This window comes from Crassostrea angulata, chromosome 10 (genome assembly GCF_025612915.1).
Source record: "Crassostrea angulata isolate pt1a10 chromosome 10, ASM2561291v2, whole genome shotgun sequence".
NCBI classification, from domain to species: Eukaryota; Metazoa; Mollusca; class Bivalvia; order Ostreida; family Ostreidae; genus Magallana; species Magallana angulata.
The window spans coordinates 7,526,018-7,549,660 of record NC_069120.1 but is presented as its reverse complement, the minus strand read 5'-3'; the positions used below and the strand labels follow the sequence as shown (position 1 = coordinate 7,549,660).

The window sequence follows — 23,643 nt, the reverse complement described above, 5'->3', positions numbered from 1 at the left end:
ACATGACTATTCTCACTCTTATTATTCTTAACATTACTATACATTTCTGTACTCCTGGTCTACATTTTTATGTACATTGTCAATATCGTATAATTGTTCTCGTGAACCATTATGAAAGAAAAATGATCTGAACAAGAGGAGTCCATGGCTCAGATGTTATCAATGTTTGACCATTCAATCAAATAACTGGTTCTGACCCCGCTGTGGACCCTTGATGTTGTGTGTTTTAAAATATCTGCATTGATAAAATCCATCCCGCTGGAATTTGGTTCCAGCTAGCATAAGCTTGGTGATATCATGCAATAAAGCAATGTCCAATCCAGAGGGAGTCCAAGACTCACTCCCGCTTAGCACCAGAAGCCAGACACAAGCTATGGCCTTATCCCTCCAAAATACTTACACTTTATCGTTGCTAAATATTCACAAGTTAATGTTAGCTACATCTAAACTTATTTTCACCACCACTTTTTAAGTTTACATGTATATTATTTTTTTTTAAATGTTCATGTGGAAACATTTTAAAGTATGTTAATTTTTATTAAATGCTTAAAGGAATCACTTAAAATAGTCAAACTGAACTATTTTATATAATTAGAACTGAAAATATACTTTGAAAGATAAAAATCAGGCTGTATCTTTATTATACATATACAGACAACAAAATTTACATAAAGCACCAACAATGTAACCATATCATACTAAATTTTTTAAAATACTAGAGATCCATTATTTGCAATTATGTTTTTCTTTTTCATCTTGTATGAAAGAAAATCTGAAGCAATTGCTTTTAAAGTCAGAAATCATGCAGCATTTGGAATCTGACGTCGAGGACATCTTGAATCCAAAATTGTTTAGCCTGAAATGTCTCTATTTTCATGATCACGTAAAATGTATCTTAAATTTCAAAGTTGGGTATAACAGGGGAGTGTATGGTTTACATGTACATCTACATCAATGACATATATTACATATAGTGCTGAATGAACAATGACAACGTATGAGATGACAGTATCTGGATGAGATTTCCTATTACTGCATTCCTTGTGGTTTTTTTCCACCATGGAACTCTTCAATGCATAAATGACAACTCCAGTTCCCTGAGAAATAAATAAACATGAAATTAAGTCAACACATTGTATACATTCACAAAAGCAATATTTAATACTATACAAATCAGAGAAATTGCCAAAGCTGGAACTCTAATAAGAGAATCTGACCTTTTTTTATCTTACACCAGAAAGCAAGCTGGAAACTAATAAGGTATGGACAAGAACAGTTTACAATGTTTGTTTACATGTATATAGAAAATATTTCTATGTATTTAGTACTCTTTGCATTAAGTTCTGTCCTTTATCCTTTAAACCTATTGATGAATGCCTTAACATATGAGCTACATATGTATGAGCTATATGTGATTCTCACAATTATTATTAAATGTGTGCGAGTTACAAATGTATTAATGGTAATATATTTGTTCATACTTTAATCTGGCATGGTACATATAATTGAGATATGAATGTGCTTACCCTCTGGGGGTTCCGAAAGGGGTGGGTTCAGACAGTACATATGATAACCTCTGTCGCAGTCGTCACAGAATAACAACTGGTCCTGTCAAACACACAACAATAATAAACTTATGTAAAATGAATCATCAAAATAATTGCTTTTTAACTCTTGAAAGTGGAGCAAAAATATTATTCCTACAATTCCATCATCTAAATTTTTGTTTCATCAATATTCCATTTGGTACAGACGCATTAAAACTTGAAAATCAGATAATCTCTTACATCATTATCTGATGTCCCACACAGTCCACAAGATTTGCATTCTATGCACTGCCAGGGATACTTCTTCACAGAAATTATCATATTTGCTGTAAACTGCAGGCAAGTGGGGTGACCTGTCAATTACATGCATGTCAAATAACTGTAAATTAGTTGTTATAATGATTTTAAACAAGAGGCACAGGGGCCACATCGCTCACCTGAGCAACAATTGCCTCAACTCGGATCAAAGTAGCATTACAGTTTTAAAATCAAAATATCTTGACAACTAATTACAGTAGATCTTGCTAAAAAAAAATGAAAATCTGCAAATTTTTATCCACATATTTTTTTTTGGTAAATACCAAGCCCCTTTTGTTGTAATACCTGTAAAAAGATTTTTCTCTATTCCTATATTCCCCCCCCCCCCATTTTGTGGCCCCACTTTTCTCTAGGGAATCATGGTTTCATCACACTTTAATCTGCACAACCTGTGCTTTCACACAAGTTACTGCGTTTTGGACTTAAAACTTTCCCAGGATATTTTTAAAGATTTTCTCTATATATTTCTTTGTAAAAATTCATCCTGCCATTCCCCTTTTAAAAAACGATGCTACATGCACGTACGTGGATAATATACATGTATTGATAATGTGTGTAGCATTTTAGCAAGATTTTCTCTATATATTCCTTTTTTTTTTTTTTTTTTTTTTTTTTTTTATTCATTTTCAATACAAATACATCTATACCATCATTCACACCACACCACTCCCACACAGATTGGGAAAGTAAATATAAAAATAATAATACAATAATGATAGGGTCTTACTACACATTATGCCACGTCAAAGAGGCATACCCATCTTGACCATTTCTTTTGGTAAAATCTATTTTCCAACATTAGTTTCTCTAAAGAATAGTAATTTTGTAAATATTTCACAATATTCTCAAATGCAATATTAGCAGATTTTCTGGATTGACTAAAGATATGTCTCTTAACTAACATGATAATTAGGTTTATAGCTAAGTATTTCTTTTCTGGAACACCAAAAATAACAGTTTTGGCATCAAATACAATTCTTTCACCAGACTTTCTAAAAATCCAATCAGACATTAATAACCATATCTGAAAAATAGATGGACAGTAAAAGAAGAGATGTGTAATTGTTTCTGGTTCTAAAAAACATATTGAACATAGTGGGGAATTTTTAATTTTACACATGTGTAGTATTTTGTTAGTACCTAGTATTCTGTGGATAATTCTATAGTTAAACCATATCAGTCCTGAATCTTTTGTGGCAGATCTAGGGTTTGAATAAGCCTGTTTCCAGTTAAAATCTAGAGGTAAATTTAAATTGAAGGCCCATTTGTTTTCACAAATAGGTTTATGATTAGATTTTACCATCAAGTGATCATAGATATTCCGTGCTCCTTTTTTACACAAGCAAAGTATTTTGATAGATTCAGGTTGGTATGGTTTGATTATTACTTGATGTGAAAACTGCTTAACATTTGGCCAAGCACAAATAATTGCACGTTTCAAACCTTCGTAAGTAGTAAATGGAATCTTAACTGGATATTCATTAGTGATTCTCTCATAACTAATGAATTCACCTTGAGTATCAAATAAATCATGAACAATATGAAATCCTTTCTCATAAAGAGCCTTACAAAATACATATTTATTTTGAATCTTTACTTTATTATTGTACCATAGTGGCTCAAGCATGATATTGATATTATCAGTCTCTATACTTTCTAAAAAATCACATAAATAAAATAAGGTTTCTTTCCAAAAATTATTTCGAGTGGCTTTTGCCCTCTGTCTACAATATTCAGGTCCAAACTGACATAGTTTATAAGTATGACACCCAGTTATTTCAGAAAAAATACTTATCCAGCTTGAGTTAGTTGTTAAAAGTCTCCTAATCCATGTTAGTTTAAGAGACTTAATAAATATTTCAACATTTGTCATTCTGCATCCCCCTTTTTCATAATTTAATTGCAATGTTTTTCGAGATATTTTGTCTATTTTATTTCCCCAAATAAAATCATACAGTGTTTTTTCAAATTGCCGTATCCATTGAGTACTTGGTTTTGGAAGAGAGGTAAACAAATGTGTGAATTTTGATAAAAGTAAACTTTTAACAACTGTAATTTTTCCCAATGTTGAAATATTTCTTTTTAACCAGTGGTTAATTTCTTTCTGAACTAGTTTTAGTTTATTATCAAAATTCAGTTGTTCCATTTTTTTTAGGTTAGCAGTATATGTTACTCCGAGAATTGTAAAAGGTTCTGTCGTCCATTGTAAACCAGTATCACTGCAAATTGTATTTGAATTAATTTTTGAGCCAATCCAGACTGCTTTTGTTTTGGAAATGTTGGGTTTTAGTCCAGAGAATTTTGAAAACTGAAAAAGAAGATCAAGTGCGCTTTTTAAACTTTTTTCAGATCCATCCAAAAAAAGAACTGTATCATCTGCATATTGTAATAAACATACTTTTTCTTTTCCTATTTTAATACCTCTAATGTTTTTATTTTGTCTTATCAAAAGTCCTAATATCTCTACACATAAGTTGAATAAATATGGGGATACTGGGTCACCTTGTCGACAGCCCCTGCCTATTTCAAAAAATTTTGAAAAAATACCATTTTGAATAACACATAATTTGGCCCCATTGTATAGTACTGATACCCACTTGATAAGATCAGGACCAAAGTTAAAAAAATGTAATGTATTGTACATAAATTTCCATGATATAGAATCAAAAGCTTTTTCGAAATCTATGAGTAGAATCATACCTGGAATATGTTTATCCTGAGCTACATCAATTACATCATAAATCATTCTTGTATTTTCTCCTATAAATCTACCTTTGAGGAAGCCCTTTTGACTGTCGTGTATTAAGAAATCAAGGACATTTTTAATTCTATTTGCGATGCATGCTGAAACTATTTTGTATGTAACGTTAAGGAGAGATATTGGACGCCAATTAGTTAAATACTCCCTTGGTTTATCCCCTTTTGGCAGTATAGATATAATACCCTGTTTTTGAGTGACTGAAAGTTCGCCAACATCAAATCCCACATTTACTGATCTTAATAAAAAGCATCCAAGATCCTTCCAAAAAAATTTAAAAAATTCTGTACTAAAACCATCACTTCCTGGGCTTTTGTTATTTTTCATATTTTTTAATGCCAATAAGGCTTCCTCGTTAGTTATATAACCCTCTAAATTTTTAGACATATTTTCATCAAGTGCTCTAATATAGTTCTTATCAATAGCAATTTCAATATCAACATCTTGTAATTCTTTATCATAGCAGGAATATAAATTTTTATAAAACGTCTCAATTTCTGCTAAAATATCTTCCTGTGAGGTAATAACAGTACCATTGCTGCGCATAAGTTTGCCAACAGTTTTATTGACATAATTTCTTTTTTCTAAACTAAGAAAATATTTTGTTGGTTTTTCACCCTGTTCAATCCAGTTAAGTTTTGTTCTGATAAATAAACCTTTAATAAAATCTTTTCTGAATTCTTCCAAACTGTTCTGTGCATTGGTTAATTTTTGAAGAATGTCCTCTGAATCATTACTATTCCTCAATATTTCTAGTTGTTTAATTTCTTCTTCCAGTAGTTTTATTCTTTCGTTTTTTAATTTTTTCTTTCTGGAACAGTACTGTATTGTGGCACCTCTTATGCTCAGCAATAGTTGTTCAAAAAACATTTGATCATCAATAACTAAATGTAATTCGTCATTCTTAACTGTATGGATACTTGCAGGATTGTATGGAAACACAGCATATTGTTCTTTAACTTTTTGTATATTACTTTTCACTAGATTAACATAAGTTTGATCATGGAGGAGTGAATTATTGAACTTCCAAAAGCCTTTACCCTTTTCGAATTTAGTAAAATAAATTTCTATATAAACCATAGAATGGTCGGATCTATAACCAGGTAGAATGTCAGATTTATCCAATAAAGCCATTAATTCGTTTGAAATTAAAAAGAAATCAATTCTCGCCTTTTTAGTTGGGTTTGTTCTGAACCATGTGTATCTTTTTCGTTGTTCATATTTCACTCTCCATGGATCAATTAAACTGTGTACTACTTTCATGTTCAAAACCTTCTCCCTTGCTCTTTTGTTATTAATATTGGTATAATTAAAATAATCTAAATCTATATCCTGAACAAGGTTAAAATCTCCAGCCATAATTATAAATTCACCTTGAAAGTTTGAAATGATGTCCGATACTGATTGAAAAAAGTTTGGATCATCATTATTTGGACCATATATATTAACTAATAATATGTCATATTTCTTATACATGTTAATTTCTAGAACAAGTAAATTACCTTCCGTATCCTTGTATTCATTCAGTACATGATACTCAAAAGTATTGTTAAACAAAATTGCAGTGCCTCGAGAATTAGATTGTCCAGGAGATATATAGATGTCATAGCCCCAAAAGGATCTAACTTGCTCATAATCATTAAGAGTGAAATGTGTATCTTGCAAAAATGAAATAGAGAATTGTTTTTGTTTTATGTAATTTAACACATCTCTCCTCTTGTCGAGACCACCTAGGCCTCTACAATTAAATGTTACTACCTTAAAACTCATAACAAACTAAGTGTATAAAAGAAAAATATGTGTAAACAAGGTGACATGAAAGATGTGTGCAGAGAACGAAAATATGGTATATAGAAAAAAAACAACACTTTTCACTATAGCAAAGACCCCTACCATTCTCATACAATACAAACTTATTCCCTTTGAGATATGTATATGTAATTTACCAGCAAAGTACACAAGACTTCCACACAAACATACATACCAAGAAAAAAAAACAAAAATAAATGTCAAAGGAACAAGTTTCTGGAATAAACGGGACATCGATCCCGAGTTCGAGCTTTCGCTGCTACAGATTCGATCCCGATGCGTTTATGCGACACTACTACCGGTACAGTGGACATCACGCTCGAAGTTTTTTGTTTATATCATCGAATATATCAAATGTGTAACGACGATCGTTTTTGTCTATTGCAAACACTTTGCTGTTGAAATACCAGGCAGAATGCACAAGTTCGTGTTCTTTGAGTTTCTGTATGAGCATTGCGTTCTGCTGAGTAATGTGGTCCACCATCAAGAACTCCTCTTTCATTTGTTTGCGGTGTTTCATGATAAGTGTTTTACTTTCCGGACTTATCATCCTCACGATAATCGGTCGGGGTCCACCGTTCCTATTTCCGGGGACTCGGTGAATCGCGAGAATGTCGTGAGGGTTTACATCAACTTTCACCCTTTGTTTTAGGACTGCACAGAACTCTTGTTTGAGGTCTTCCTTCGATTTTTCTCTCCAACCCAGTATTTTGATGTTGCATTTTTGAGAATATTGTTGGTTAAAATTTGCCATTGAAATGGCATGTTGTGCATTTTTTGTTGTTATTCTAAGATCATCGCTCATTTTCTGCAGCTCTCTTTTTTCTTTTGCGATTTTCTCCCTTATGTCGGTAAGGTCCATATTGAGAGCATCAAATTTTTCGTTGGTATCAGCACGGGTTTGCTTCAGTTTTTCGTCGACATTGCTGTTTGTAAATTTTTCTATCTCACCTTTAAGTTCTGTTTTCAGTTCATTCTTTAATTCTTTTTTTATTTCATCTTTGATTGCGGTCTTAATTTCTTTAACGAAATCACCTTTTAATTCTGATAATATGTTTTTGACCACAGCGCTAATATCAGTTTTTGTTACCATTCCTTGTTTTATTTCCTGCAGGCTTTCGAGGATTGAATGTAGGTCATTTTCACCTGCTATCTCACCTGTGGTGTCTGAGGCCCCGACAGGGTTTTGATCAGAACTGCTTAATCGTGGTTTTTTTGTCGCTTTTTTGTCCGACACTACAGTGTTTTTAACTGTCGCTGATGCAGATTTAATGTTCAACTGTACAAGGTTTTTCTTTTTGTTTTCTTTTGTGCCCTTAGTGGATGGTGTGGTCGACAGACCAGGGCTAGGGCTAGCACGATTACTGGCCATGTTTGTATTAACAGTGTTCACCTTTAAAGGTAGAATACCTAGACACTTCGAATTACGTTCTTATTCTGAATAAAATCGCAACTTACTGAGCACTGCGTGACTCCAGAAAGCTCCGCTAGCGAATATTATCCAAATACACATTGATACACTTGCAGAAAGCTATTAATATTCCACTTTGGTAGAGCTCGAAAAGAAATGCGTCCTACGCCATATTCAGTCACGTGGTCCTCCTATATATTCCTATGTAAAACTTGATTCCCCCATTGTGGTCCCACCCTACCCTGGGACCATGATTTGAACAAACTTGTATCTACACTACCTGAGGATGTTTCCATTTCAATTTGAGCTTTTCTGGCCTAATAGTTTTTGAGAAGAAGATTTTTAAAGATTGTCTATATATATTCCTATGTAAAAATCCACTCCCCCATTGTGGCCCCACCTTAACCCCTGGGACCATGATTTGAACAAACTTGAATCTACACTACCTGAGGATGCTTCCATACAAGATATAGCTTTTATGGCCCAATAGTTTTTGAGAAGAAGATTTTTGAAAAATACCAACAAATTTTCAATAATTCTAAATTATCTCCCCTTTAAAGAGAGAGTGGCCCTTCATTTGAACAAACTTGAATCCCCTTTACCCAGTGATGCTTTGTGCCAAGTTTGGTTGAAATCTGCCCAGTGGTTCTGGAGAAGAAGACGAAAATGTGAAAAGTTTACAACAACGCCTCAAACAACAACGACGACAGACAATGGACAAATTTTGATTAGAAAAGCTCACTTGAGCTTTCAGCTCAGGTGAGCTTAAAACTTTTTGAATGTATTTCTACAGTGATATTATCTAACTGTTTGTACGTTTATATACAGTGATAATACATGAATCCTGGAATACACACCTGACCTGCCGCAATCGCTACAGGAGACCAACTCCTCCGGCTGATTGGACTTCTTGTTCTCCTCCGAGTCGCCCAGACAGAAGTCGCAGTAGTTGTTGGCCGAGATGTCTCGCTTGTCCATTCCTGAGCGCCCACTCTTTTCTACAAGATACACATTAATCAAGGATACACCCATACTCTGCGCAAGCAGTAAGAAAAACATTAACCAAATTCTTTTACAAAAATAGATAAATTTACATGCAAATGAATTTCAAACAAAATTAAAATATAACCATTTAAACACTAGTGCCCTCTATTACAATTGGCCAGGCTAAATCTATTTCAAACATTAAGTACTAGTAATGCCACTCCCCACAACACACAGTGACCTGACAACACTCTGGATTGTTCACAAAATTAACAAACAACTCAACACTTTTGTATCAATGGGTCCATTCAGAAATGCCCTTACTACATATCATATTGGTTTTGCCATACATTTCTTCCCCCAAAAGATAACAATCTTGTAATGGTATGTTTGGAAACTGCTAACATTCATAGCATTCATAAAGTACTCCATATATTAAAGATAATCATGGGCATATACCAAATAGTGTTTCTCTCTTTTTTGTGTGTTTAAAACTTGAGAAATCCACACTTAGGGGTTGATCACCTTCAGAATGTTCTATTTACCCGACAAAGACATGTATTTTGAATTTATGGAAAATCTGAATAATTTTTGTTATAAGTATGACACATTATGTATCTTCTGAAAATGTTCCTTTTGTTTTAAGGAGTATGTGGTGTTTACCTGAAAATTAGAACACTGCAAAAGCATTTGTCAGAATTAGTAAAGAAAAATCCACACTAATACATGAGTAGATTATGTAGTTTAAATGTATATATTTAACTACATGTAAATGTGCAATAATGATCCTTGTGAAATCTTTGTTTTACAATTATGTAGTAAATAATGGTCCTCGTGAAATCTTTGTTTTATAGTCATGAGTAAATAACAAGATTTGACTTAGACATGAAGCTGAAAGCTTTAAAAAATTCATCAAATTTCTGTTAATGGTGAGAGAGATATTACAGCTCTTTTGGAATGCAGAGTGTTTTACAGAAAGTTCCTGTTGAAGACATACTTGGGTCGTTTACAGGTGCCTGTGATTGGTCTATGTTACAGATATCTGATTGTGGTGGTTATCATCCTATTGGTGCAGTAGGAATCTTGTCAAAGAACATTCAGAACAATCAAGATGCTGTTTATATTGTCAGTAAGTTTAGAAATGCTACAACCATAGCCAGTCTCATTACAAATACCTGCCACTGTACCAGACGAAGAAGCAACCAGGGATTTAAGGACTGAAAACAAAAACTGGGAATTAATGGTCTACATCTAGTACTGTCTCAAATGTTATACACAAAATGGCATGCAGAATTACAATACATCAACCATGGGGGTACCAAATACATTGTACATAAAACAAAAAACAAAATGTACAATAATTGTAGATTGTGACAATTTCTGAATATTAAGGCATGCAGATTACTTAAATAGCTGACAATCAAAAAATGTACATAAAACCTGTATAGAAAAAAGCTATGAATACACATAACATTTTTCACAACAAAGCAATAGATTTGCTGAAACTTGGTTTACATACATAAAAATCTGGTTTATACAACTTCCAATACAACCCCTGATTACCATGTTTACTTCCTAATTTGTTTTATAAAAGTGTACAAATATGATGTTATTAAAGCATATAAGCCGAGACAATAAAAATAGATGGAGCTAGCCTTCTATACATCAGTCATTGTTGGCATCTTGTTGATATAAAAATCTTAAATGATCAATTCCCCCCCACCCCCCCCCCCAAAAAAATTGATTTTTTATTGTCAACTCACCATACAATGTAGTAATTACCAAACTTGACAACTGATGCATACAAGAACTAGCCGACAGATGACACCGAATTAGTGTGCAAGCAACATAACATGACACAGCGTTTATAAATACCAACCAGCAGTCCGACTAGAGGCCCGGGCGGGGGGCCGAGGCGATGGAACCGTTTCATCTTCGATCATGCCGTTATGGAAATGATTGTAATGGTACTGTAGACCCGGCCTTGTCTTGTATCTAGCCCCACAAGCTGTTCAGCAGAAACAGAACAGCCATACATTACACACAGTTCTCAATACATCTCTACTCGCACATTTATCATCGATAGACCTTACAAGGACCAATTCCCATTTACCCCTCTTTCACTTTCACTTTCAATAAATGCTATGGGTAATCATAAAAAATGTTTTCTCCTCCTCAATAAAAAGAATAAGGCACCACATACACATGAAGATTCAGAATACAGATCAGAATACAGATCTCAGACAAAAGTTAAATAATTCTCAAAATATTCAATGTCACAAACAAGCTTGAATTAATTGTGGTTGATATACATGTAGATGTACAAAAAGTTTACAGTACATAAATCACTTGTCAAATGCACGCTTATGATTGGGGTGACTGTTAGAGATGAAAACGATATTTGTCAACTCAAAGCCACAGTTGTCTTCAAGCAAGCTCCAATTCCTAGCTGTCTTCAAAATCTAGTCAGAAGCTAATGTGAAGCTCAATATATACAACAAAGGACTGATTAATAAATATGAAAAGCATTTTCACAAAAATGTCACACAGGTAATGCTTAATGACATAATCCAGGTAGAGAGAATTTAAGGTACATTAAATTGTGTAGTGCTAGCAAGAAAATGTGCAATTTCTACATTCATTATAAAAGGATAATTTCAGAGCTAAAATAAAGCCAGCAATGGTTTAAGTGCACAAACTTTTGAGTAGTTTAAAGTAATTGATTATTTCTTCATCAATAAAAAGCTCATGCAATCAATTACATGTATTTGTTCGGAAATAAACCAGTTATAAAAGTACTGTCTTTTTGAGGTAAAAACTATTCCTGTATAAAGAGGACTTCCTTTTAGCCTAGATACAAGACACAGGTGAAGAAAGCTACAAACATGGTCACATTTCAATTTTAAAAGACAAACCAACTGTTGTCAGTTCTGCTACATACATTATAGATTGATGAGAGAAGCACAATAAACTCTGCAGTACTTATTCTGTATGGTGTAGCAGTTTAACGCTTTACAGAGCACAAGGAACTGCCACTCGTCTCAACAATGCCATGCTCCCTCTCAACACGTCCCTATCTCCAAAACAAAGGTGATTAACTGTGCAGTGTAAATTAAAAGCACAAAAATCGGCATGCAGTCACCTTTCCACGACTTTGTCCGTCCTGTAACAATGATCATATTATACTGGACATCTCTATAAACTTTAGGACCCAAATTTCTCACCACTCAATACCTTCTCTAATAACTACATGTACAAGTGGGAAACTATTTTCATTTCCTCATGGACCCCGGTGTTGTCTTATTTTTTTTTCTTTTCATATTGTTTTTGTGTGTTGTAGGAATAATATTAAAACATAACTTTTCAATGTGCAAATAGTGCAAAAATATCTTTTAAAAAAGAGCTGAAATGGTGCAGAAGTGGTAGTGAGACAATTAAATAAAGTAAGTAAAATCAAAATCAACTAATCATTGAAATTCTGCATGCTTATCAAGATCTTTCTATCATATGTTACATATATCATACCAATTTGATTTAAATATAAACGTTTAGAAAAATTCCAAAACATGCTAAATAATTGGAGTTATTGTAGTGTCTAGAATACTTATCATGAAGTAAATTAGAAGACTTATGATATTTCTAACTTTGGTTTTGATTCTCAATAAAATTACTTGAACTTTGAATGCAATATAAAAATCTATTCTTTCTCTAATCTTTATACTTATCAGCAAAGTTTTAAACAATGCATACAAAAGAGTATGCAAAATGTATGTGAATATTTTTATGGCCTAACCGAAATATCTTAATAAATGTTAATTCTGTAAATAGAGTATGTGGAAAGACTAACAGAAAAGAAGAACTGATAACTAAACAAATAAATGGCAAAGAGCAAACCAGGGAGAATAAGCTAATTAAGTGTAAAGACTCTGACCTTCACAGGAGTACGGCTTGTCTTTTTCCTCGGTGACCTGAGGGGCCTCCTTCTCTGTATTCTTTTTCCTGCCTCTCCCTGAACTCTGCTTAATATTGGAAAATTGAACATAATATAGGAACATTTAATAACAATGTGTCAGTACCGGTATGCTTGTGAATGTTAAGTAACATGTCGTTCAAAATTTGATGCTGAATATATGATAAGACCTACACATTCAAAACACGAAGTATGAAATAAAAAGGTGCCATACCTGCCTATGAAAAAACATCTACCAAAGCTTTTTTGAAAGGATTTATTTATCAATTGGATGAAAAGTAATCAGTGAATATACACACTGAAGTACATTTACAATTTACTTAACGAATACAATTTTGCTAAAATTTTAAGGAAAAAATGAACCTTCTTCTTCTTTTTTTTAATGTACGTTTCTTCGTAATCACTGATGTCTGACTGGTCGTCGACCATTTCTCCTGCATCCGGGGGCTCACTCAGATTATCGTACTCCTCGAACCAGCGATCCTTGCTACTCTCGCTATACTTCTCTCCTTCCTCTTCCTTACAAATGGCAGGATTTTCTACAGTGTTTATCTGATGTACATCTATAAAAAAACAAACGTACCTGTAAGGTTAAAGAGAGCCACACAGTTTTCCATTTATCACAAAACTGTGTCTTAAGAGAGTATTACCGTCTATTAAATATTTACATTTTTCAACTGTCTTTGTCTGTGATAACATTATGAGTCAATTTTGAAGCCTATAGCCCAATTATTATAATCACTATATAAAAGATGAGCGACACAAAATGGGCGTGTCTTGTAGCATAACCTAATACAGAGCATGAGCTACATGAAAAAATAGTGGTTTTAAAATGTTTATAGTTTGATGGAATCAATTCTATTTTTAGATATTATACAATATGATTCATAAAGAGTTTTCTCGAAATTCTTGTCGGAAAAGTCCGAGAACTCATATTATAAAAGTGTGCCTAATTCAAATACAGATTATAAACTATTTGCCAAGCAAAATAACATATAGTTGATTTTAGAATAAATGATAATCGATAAAATCAACTCCCGTCAGTACTTCAGTACTTTGATTTGAGTATCATGAGTTGATATTTTTGGTCAAGGTGTGGTCAAATCCAATAAAGCCCAAAGGGCTTCAAGACAGATTTGACCAAGCTCCGACCAAAATGTCTCCTGATAATATTCAAAGAATAATTCCTTATTACTTATATTTATATTAATTTCAATTTCTACACTTTAAAACAAATGTATCAGTAATCGAAATATTTAAAAAATTGTATGGATCCATGCAATAATGAACTTTAATCTCGTTCAACCAGATGCTCAGCTTTCTCCGTTAATAATCTCTCTGCCAACACCAGGTCACGTGATAGCTTGATGACGCGACCTCTAAATATAGACTTAGACTTAATATAGAATCAGGCGTAGAAATACATACGACTGCAAAAAATATCTTAATTGTTTGTACTATTTAAAATCAGACTATTTTTAAGGTATTCATAAATAAGTTTCACTAAAAAAAATGCTTCAGCATATATTACATCGAATTTATCGATTATTTTCTTGTCAGCGGTGATGATTTGTGCTTAGGTCCAAACACTGTTTCAGTTTTGGTTTGCCAGAGTAACTGCATAGGAGAGTTGATTAAAATTAGTGCTGAAATGAATACCATAAAAAAGTATTCAAATATTCATGAATGCTATTCGATTCGTATTCGAATATTCGTAGATGTTATAGACAAGGTATTAAGCATATTTAATAGTTTGTATTACTAAGTGGGTGTATGTGTAGACTGCTTAAACATGACTTTGCATGTCAGTTCGAAGTTGACACTTAATGCACGAGTATCCATTGAATTGAGTGCGCATTTATTTTTTTATGCAAATAATAATATACTTAATTGTTTTTTTAAATTTCCATCAACTACAATCAAAAGATTTATTACTTCTTTAATAATATACTGCAGTCCTGACTCCTGTATGAGACCAATACGTAACTTCGTAAGTCATTCCAAATATTTCCGCCATGTTTGATATAGTATTAAAAAAAAACCCAACAATGCTCAAAATTCCGGAAGTGTTCTGTTTATTTAAAAATATAACAAATTATATCGAGGTATCTTTTTAAAAAAAACGTTTGATGTACCTTTCGATATTAACCCTCCGTAGCTCACACTAGTTCAAAAATTTAAGCAAATTGTTTCTTTAGCGTCTTATATGAATTGAAAAATCTAGAATGTTTGTCTCCATTCGATGTAAACCCTGCTTTTATTTTCACTGTAAACAAGCATGGCGGAAGAGTCTATTACTGGGTGAAGTAATAGACTCTACCAAGCATATCAGTCATAGATGGCTTTGTCTATACTTTCATTCAGAGTAAATTGTTTCCAGCTTCTCTTTTCCATTGTAACAAAATAACACAATACTGCATAGTTTACAGTGCTTAATAATGGTGTTAAACATGTGATCGAACATTCGAATGCTAAATATACATTCGAATATTAGAATTTACTATTCATTTGCGAATATTCGAACATTCGTTTGAGCACTAATTAAAATCAACTCCCAAAAATGACTCCTTATTCCTTAATTAATAAGTCCTGTGTAACCTACCCGACTCTCCAGTCTCAATTTCATTAGACTTGTTGACACGACCCTCGGTGTTCATAAATGCCAGCCGCTTCCTTTTCTTCCATCTGTTGGCTGGATAAGAATAAAGCTGTCCATACGTCAAGCCTGTCAACAAAATTCATGTAAAAGCTTTAGAATTATTTTCTTTAAAACATACATAATTATGTTAATAACACTGTATATTATTCCTTGACTAATTTGGGAAGGGTATAATGGCAAGCTCTGTCTATAAATAGCAGCGTTTAACCTCACTGATTAATCACTCGAACACAAACAAGTAATCATATTTATGTATCTGCCTTGAAGAAGAAATATGTTGAGGTCATGTCATGTAAAAGATAAAAAGAAATGTGTAGAAAAGATGTAAAAATAAAATGTATGGCATTTCAAAATGTAGTAAAATATAACAATTAGTTACCAGAATTTGACACAGAAAACTCTATTTTCCAAAACAATTTCTAGTGATATCAGTAATGGTATGGTCAGTACAGACCTGGTTGCCGGTCTCGGTAGGGATGCCAGAGGCTGGTGTGGCTCTGTGCTACCCCTGTCTGGGAGTCCAGGAATGGCAGCCTCAGTTTCCTCTCTATTCCCATCCTCATGTTCAGGTTTGCTGTGTGCTCAATGGCATCCTTAAACAGATTCTCACCTCCCATGCTGAAAAAAAACAAATTAATTGCTTGTATAAACTGAAAGCTTTTTTTGAAGAACCATGGACATTCAATACATGGTGTGATGAAGCTTTTTAGTATCCATTGATTAGTAAGGTTGTTGATTTCTGACTGCATTGCTGAAAATGAAATGGACAGGTGTTTGACACATGCTTCCAAAACTTTCAGCTTCATAATAGGTGTTTATTCTATGTGAAGCTCATATTTTACTTCCAATGAGAGAGAAAATTAAAAAATGTACATGTAATATATTTCAGATTTACTTTGTCCGATTACTGACAAATGCATGGCTCACCAATTACACAAAAATGAGCTTAATATAGTTTCATAGTTGATAAACTAATTTAAGTTATTTTATCACTTGTAAATTATAGTTTACAGATTGTAAACTATAGTTAATCAATATTTTACATCTGTAAACCATAGTTTAGTTAACGAATGCAAATTGCTATAGTGTACAGATGTGAATCCATATTCCTGTGCAAAATATAATGTTAATGTTTAATACAGACAGATAAACTAAGATAAGCATTCTTAATGTATAGTTTACAACCAGTAAATATACATGTAGTTCCACAGATAAAAAATATAGATAACAAATGTTTAACTATACTTTATCGTTCATAAACCTAGTTTATCAACTGTGAAACTATGTTCAGTTAATTTTTGTGAATTGGCATGCCATGTAAATGCAGAATTACTTTTAATCTTAGGTTTCCTAATCAGCATTCTATTTCTATGACATCACTTCTGCACACACATATTTGATATATATCAAATTTTATGAGAGGGCTGTTTGCACAACAACAGTCAGGCCTATAACATTTAGAATAATCATAAGATTATTCGGGTTACTGTCGTTTCGCTCCAAAGCCAAAGCGCCCCATGCACGAGCACCCCAATTTTTTTCTTAGCGCCCCAATTACGTTTCATGAGCGCCCCAAATATATTCACGAGCGCTCCAAAATAAAATTACCATTACACCTTGAATAATTTGCACGAGTGCCCCAAAATTGAATTGTCCAATTTTGTACTAAAATCAACGTTTTCATGAGCGCCCCAAATGGTTTTCCTGATTAGTCTTAAAATCTACGATGGAATCTCAATGAACATATACTTGAGATCATTTTCCAAGTGCCCCAAAATATGCTACCTCGATTTTGCTCAAAATCTTGGATTATTTTCACGAATGCCCCTAAGCTGCCTACGATTTGTAAAATCTACATTTGGAGGGTACTTTCACGAGCGCCCCAAAATAAGTTTATCGAAGTTGCTGATAATGTAAAATTTAAACCTGCCCTGATTTTGCAATAAAATTGTTTGTTGAAGACTCTCACTTTTCTGTAAAATATTCATCATTAAAACTGGCTCCCCAAAATTGGATTGTTCGATTTTGACAAAGGAATAGCCCACATCACCTGAATGGACGATATGTGACATTACTGGGGGAGGGTGGATGGTAATTAGGAGACAGTCAATAGGGTAGGAGATTTGGAGACAGTCAGTTGGATAGATAATTGCCATATTGTTCAATGGATATCAATTTTGGTGCTCATGCTTTGATCTTTGTATAAAAAAATAACAGTTATCAAAAATATTTGTTATCGTTTTATATCAGGGTTCGTAATTTATGTTTAAATGTGGGGCACCCATAATATTCAAAATATTCTACAGCAAAACTTATTTTCGGGCTCTTGCAAAAAAATCAATCATGAATAGCAATTTGTAGCACTTGAAAAAAAAAAATTGCACATCACATTCATAATATTATATAACGAAATTTATTTTGGGGCCCTCATAAAAAACAAAATTAATTATGATTAACCATTTGGAGCACTCAGAAAAATTTGCTTATAACATTCAAATTAAAACTGTAAGTAAAAGTGATTTTGGATTTTGAGGCGCTCGTACGTAAAAAAATTTTAATCATGATAAAACCAACATTTGGATTGCTCGTGAGATGTACTTGGGGCGCTCGGGAAACCTAATTTGGGTGCACCTAGAAAAATTTGGGGCACTCATGCATTGATTGGGCGCTTTGGCTTTGGGGTGAAGTTACCAGCACCCAATTATTCATATTGCATCCTTGTACTAAAAATTCAGAAGCAAATGCTAAGGTACCAACTAATAACAGCGAAGTTTTACAAATGAACTCGTATTCTTCCCAGCAAACGTCAGACCAGGAAAGGGAGTTAAGAGAAGACTCCAGCTCCATGACCCTTTTTCGTGAATACCTTTTTCCATAATGTTTTCATTGCTTACACAGCTATTTGTCATGAATTGATGAAAAATAAGACTAAGAGACAATTACAATAGCATATATATCCACCCCTGATAAAATAAATATAAATCTGGATGAAACGCCTACTGGCGTGCGACCACCATTTCTCGCCAGTACATTGTGACGTCATTTTATCAACACATAAAATTATAGACGAAAAATGACGTCACAATGTACTGGCGAGAAATGGTTCTCGGCGAGAACTGCTGGTCGCACACCAGTATAGATTTCTTTTTTACTTCTGTGCGCTAACGAAGCTTTAAGCACCATTATCATGATTATTCCGAGTATATCTACGAAAAAATAATAGTTAAATATCCAGAACAATTACTGCAATAGACATTGTTTTCGTTTAATATAAGAACAAAAGGATATTTACCATTTTTTAAGAACATCTACTTTTATGCTAACGTCCATCGCCATTTTTTTTCTTTGTGTACAGAAAGTAAACTGGTGACACAAGAACCAGTTTAAAAAGGGAGATAAATCGCACTTTGTCTTTGGTCTATATTGAATATATATCAATCTATTATATAAAAAGTTTCAATGTATCCTCTGAATATCGTAATGTTATTTCCCTGTTATTATTCATTTGAGCAATTACGTTTTAATTATTCATTAAAACAGAAGAAGATATTAATTTCATTGGATGTCTCAATGTCCTCACTCTAATAAATGCTTATAGCCAGCCTGTAGCATGTGTAATACCATATATCATGTTTATACGATATCTAATAAGAGAGCTCATGGTACACTGTACAATGAAATTTGCCCAATTTAAAACCAAAATTAACATAATCAGGATAATACGGCAATAATATTTAAGACTTCTGAGGCTTGTTTGCTGTTTTATTTTAAATTTAAAATTTTCTATGCACGTTTGTATGATGCTTCCTTGATATAATGCACATAACACAATACATGTATTACAAAATAATTCTTCAATTTATCAATTTATTGCCGAGTGGATGCTCAGACAGCTGATTCTCATGAATAACGTACAGAATACAAAAAATCATTTATATCACTTCTTGGTCATCATCAAACCAAAGCCAGTCTCTCATCAACTCTCATTGACATCAAAGCATCAATGATCATCCTTTACTTTAATTCCCCATAAAAACAAAAATAGGTTTCCTTCAAAATGCAATTTAGGTACGTATCTCCTAAAAAGCTCTTTATTACAATAAAACAATTCATAAATAAGGATATATTTAGATTTCATGCAGTATTTTCGACACTAACCATAAAAAATCCTCATCATAATCAGTAAAATTCCCTAAAATATATATACAGGTATATATGACAACAAAATATGTACAGGTAAATATGACAACAAATTTAACAATGAAGTCCATACATTGTATGTAAATTGTAGGATGAATTCTATATACATGTACATAAAAAACAGAGTGAGTCAAGTCCTGCTATCTAAACTGGTAAACTGGTATACTGTGCTCTGGTACATGCGACAGGTTCAGGGACTGGAACCTGAAATGATTGAGACATACACAGACTTCAGTTCATACATGTAACAACAATCATATTTTTGTTTCATTTATAAAATAGTTTTTAAGACATATTACTTTAATAATTTGATAGATGCATTGCAAATGCGTGGACATCCAAGTTTGAATTTTTTCTAAGTTCAATTCAACTAAAATCAATATGCCATAAGCCAAGTGATCAAAAGAAAACTCCCACAGATTATTGTGAAAGATCAGAAGAATGAATAAGTAATTCAGTAGAAAAGTGTGGAGTTTTAAATGTTATAAATGCTTACTATTTTTCTTCCATGAATTAATGAATATTGTTTGAAAAAGAAATGTTTGCTTGTTAATCTGCATGGAACTTTTTTCCATGTGTAAAATTGTTGACGTCTTAAAGTAAATGTGTTGTGTGGCTCACAATTATTATTTTTACAGAAAAGATCGAGATTTAACAAACAACGTGGTAAAACTAAAACTTGTCATAAGAAGAAGAATCTCTTCTGATTTCAGGGTTGTCTCTAAAAATTGATGTAGAAGGGAGAAATAAAAAAGTAGAAGGGGATCTGGAGATCTAACTTATAGCTAGATTGTGTTTGAAATGAAAAAATTGCCGGGTTATTATGTCACTTTAGGCAGGGGAATTCCCCACCTCCCGGGTCTTAGAGACAACCCTGTGATTTGCAATGGTATATAATTTTCATCCAACTCGTTGTGTTTTCTATCTCCTCGCCATAGGTTTGGGAATAGAAAAAACACAGCTCATTGGATATAAGTCATATACCATCGCAAATCATGACAGATCCTATATATAATTAAAAAAACTATGGCCTTTATGCATGTAGGTCTTGCACTAAAAATGAATGATTCTGTTTATGCTTGTCTTACCATTCTGAGGTCCTATGATAATAATATCCTTCAATGGTTGTGGTAGATTTCTGGAAGCAGATATAATAAAATCCAGCAAAAGATGCTCCATTTATATTCTTTATTGTATGATCTGGCACAAGGAAATGTTCCTGAAATAAGAGGTACATTCATTAATATATACATGTATATTCATGTGTATCATATACAATTCATTAACTACAAATTTGTATCCTTTTTTATTATTTTCCAATGATGTAAAATTTATCATTGTTATTCAAAATAGAAATTGTATGGCATTTACATTACCGTACTCAGTGTAATTTTATGAAAAAGCACCTAGGCAAAATTGTATCTCAATTTTTTAAATAATTGTTATGAAAACAAAAATGATTGCTCTAATAACCTTCCATCTCATGAAAACAAAGTCTGTGTTATTCAAGTCATCATAGTCAAAGCTATCTGAGTTGAAGGTTTTGGCAAACTGGAAAAAGGACAAAAATTTCCCCTGCAAAAAAAAAAAATCAATTTGAAAGTAGATTTAATTTAAAAGCATACAGTATTGTGACAGTGGATTTAGATATTCAAGTTGAATTGGCAGTGCTTGGTTGATAGCAATTTTGGGCTCTGGTTTTAATTTCACTCCTTTATTATTATAAAAAAATTTCGCCATTTATTTTCTGTCCATCCAAACTTTACAAATTACCTTGCACTACTTTCTACAATGATCAATCAGTTACATACTTTTATGTCATTTGCAATGCAAATTCTGATGAAACATTTTTATTGTTTGCTTTTTAAATAGCTGTCTCCTTCAGCCTAACAAGATTAAAGAGATGTTTCAACAAAAACTTAATTTTTTTGTTTTCATGAATAAAAATAGTTTAAATGCACAAAAATCTAAGAAAATTGATATATCAAAGACAGAGATGAGGTAATTATAATCAGTAACTGTAATCAGTTGTTATCAATTACAGATTGCAGAGTAATTCAATGGTAATCACATCTTCACTAGCCAAAGGTTATCGGTCCACTTTGCCCCCCATAAACCCTTGGCAGATCTCATTACGAAAACTCGGTGATGCAGTGGCATTATCAAGTAGCGAGCAACTTGAGTTGCGTCCATTACATATTTACAGTTTAAGCGAATGAAACAATGGGTAATATACACACGCTATGGCATTAAAATAACTTAAAAACACATTGACTAGCGAGAATCGGACATAATTAGCGATGCTATCAAATAGGAATGAAGATATAACCTGGATAAAGCAAGGAATGTTTTATCTATTGTGTTTCTAGGGACCTGTACCAGGAGTGAAAAAGTTGCTAATATATATAAGCATTAAACCAGGTATCGTCGTCATGAATATTGCGGACAGTAATTAGATAAAATACAGCTCATTAAATATTCAAAAGCAATAAACAGAGGAGAGACTTATATAGGCAACTTCTCCATGTTTATTTCCCATACTGTATCATGCGAGCCTTGCATGACAAGTTTGTAAATCTCTGTTCAATCAAATGCAGTAAAATATATTGGTTTTTTAAAGCGATCCAGTTAGATCATTGTTAGGGAGACACTGTAATCAAGCACTTGTGCCTTAACTTGTTTTAAAAAGCACCAAATGTTTTACTCGAAAGATAACACGTGTGTTTCTTTTCAAGTTTATTTATAAGCCCTTGTTTACAATGCTCAGCTACTCACATCTACAGTCAATCATAAAACAGAGCTTGTCGAGCTGAGTTTTTGTAATGAGATCTGCCAAGGGTTTATTGGGAGCGGAGTTAAAACGAAAACTCTTGGCTATAGTCTGTCCCAAGATATCTTGGATTCACATTTTGCTTAATTGCTTGATATTTATAAATACCTCAGGGTTCAAACGATGTTCATTCAAAAGTATAAAAAATTCCAAGATTCCTCAGTCGAAACGCCCCTGTTAGCTTATCAAGTTTTAATACAATGCTAAAAAATGTGATGTCTACGGAGATTTTGTATTGCTGCAAGCCCGGATGATAACGTTAAAAAAAAATGGCGCGATGTATTCCGAGTGTATTACGAATGGATTAAAGATGTAAACATTCCCCATTATAAATCTCCGAAAGGAATCTGTTTTCGTTCCTGTGAATTTTTCTGAGTGACAGTTGATAATGTGTCAATGAAATTATCTTGGAAGTTATCCCTTTCAACTATTACAAATTTACAATTGCACTTCTTTCACAGGTATGTATATTTTTTTTTTAAATCGTCCAAATGTGCAGCATAAATATCTTTGGACAGACTATAGCAAAGATGTGGTAATCAGTAATCACCCACTTTGAGTTTAATCATGTATCCATAGATTATCTATAGATTTAATATAAGTACCCAATGCTTTCTGTCCACATCCTCATCGGCTTCCCATTTTCTTGTTAGAAATGGGTGCTTCTTGCTTATGATTTCGCCATCAAAAAAAGTTGTTAAGGTCGGGTATTCCTCTGTGAGTCCCTTGATTTTCAGATATCCACAAAGGTATGAATTTTCAAGATCAACATACTGAAAAATAACACAATAAAATAAAATTATTTTTTTATTATTAATATTTTACAAAATACAATATTATCCAAAATTAATGTAAACAATAGGTTTACTGATAGTTTCACTTTCGTCTGACAGCTCCTTACTTGCAAAATAACTTCCACATCGTAACAGTTTCCTTTACTTTTTTGATGGCCCTGAAATCTGGACCCGTTATACAGGAGGGTCGTGGTCACTCCCGGCTGTTTGGAATTGGCAGGAGGAGGTGGATCAAGCTTCACCGGCATAATTAAACTCGGTTAAGTCTGTTTCCAACTCCTAATTTAACCCAAAGCCGTCTCAAATCTCAAACCAATTTTACCGGAAGTTGTTTGAAGACAGAGCGCAATTTTGATTGGCTAA

At 33.1% G+C, this 23,643-nt stretch overlaps 2 protein-coding genes across 11 annotated transcripts; both read right to left on the bottom strand.

Annotated features, from left to right (window-relative positions):
- Positions 1-623: 623 nt before the first annotated feature.
- LOC128167299 (zinc finger protein ubi-d4-like) lies at positions 624-18,892 on the bottom strand. Of its 10 annotated transcripts, none has more exons than XM_052832929.1 (12): positions 18,749-18,892; positions 15,911-16,074; positions 15,400-15,522; positions 13,161-13,360; positions 12,759-12,846; positions 11,970-11,990; positions 10,707-10,835; positions 10,003-10,044; positions 8,701-8,841; positions 1,788-1,900; positions 1,527-1,608; positions 624-1,097 (listed from the first exon to the last, which is right to left on the bottom strand). In XM_052832929.1, the coding sequence occupies exons 1-12, from the start codon at positions 18,790-18,792 to the stop codon at positions 1,030-1,032; spliced, it is 1,215 nt and encodes a 404-aa protein (XP_052688889.1). In that variant the 5' UTR covers positions 18,793-18,892; the 3' UTR covers positions 624-1,029. The 10 variants fall into 10 exon arrangements, with proteins under 10 accessions (XP_052688889.1, XP_052688890.1, XP_052688893.1 ...); XM_052832930.1 differs by having other exon boundaries at positions 12,759-12,843; XM_052832933.1 differs by lacking the exon at positions 10,003-10,044.
- A 610-nt stretch (positions 18,893-19,502) lies between these two features.
- Positions 19,503-23,619, bottom strand: LOC128167298 (glucose-induced degradation protein 4 homolog). Its single transcript, XM_052832928.1, has 5 exons — positions 23,388-23,619; positions 23,092-23,259; positions 21,130-21,231; positions 20,745-20,875; positions 19,503-19,860 (listed from the first exon to the last, which is right to left on the bottom strand). Exons 1-5 carry the CDS (start codon positions 23,526-23,528, stop codon positions 19,797-19,799), a joined length of 606 nt encoding a protein of 201 aa, XP_052688888.1. The 5' UTR covers positions 23,529-23,619; the 3' UTR covers positions 19,503-19,796.
- Between the last annotated feature and the right edge of the window lie 24 nt (positions 23,620-23,643).

Excerpts from the sequence above, each read along its gene's own strand:
- LOC128167298 (XM_052832928.1), bottom strand. The coding sequence starts at position 23,528 with ATGCCGGTGAAGCTTGATCCACCTCCTCCTGCCAATTCCAAACAGCCG. Across the intron at positions 20,876-21,129 it reads TTGTTTTCATGAGATGGAAG|GAACATTTCCTTGTGCCAGA; the intron begins GTTATTAGAGCA and ends CTCTTATTTCAG. Across the intron at positions 19,861-20,744 it reads TATCATAGGACCTCAGAATG|GTTCCAGTCCCTGAACCTGT; the intron begins GTAAGACAAGCA and ends CAATCATTTCAG.
- LOC128167299 (XM_052832929.1), bottom strand. The coding sequence starts at position 18,792 with ATGGCGATGGACGTTAGCATAAAAGTAGATGTTCTTAAAAAATG. Across the intron at positions 16,075-18,748 it reads GTAGATGTTCTTAAAAAATG|CATGGGAGGTGAGAATCTGT; the intron begins GTAAATATCCTT and ends GTTTTTTTTCAG. Across the intron at positions 1,098-1,526 it reads CCTTTCGGAACCCCCAGAGG|GGAACTGGAGTTGTCATTTA; the intron begins GTAAGCACATTC and ends TTTATTTCTCAG.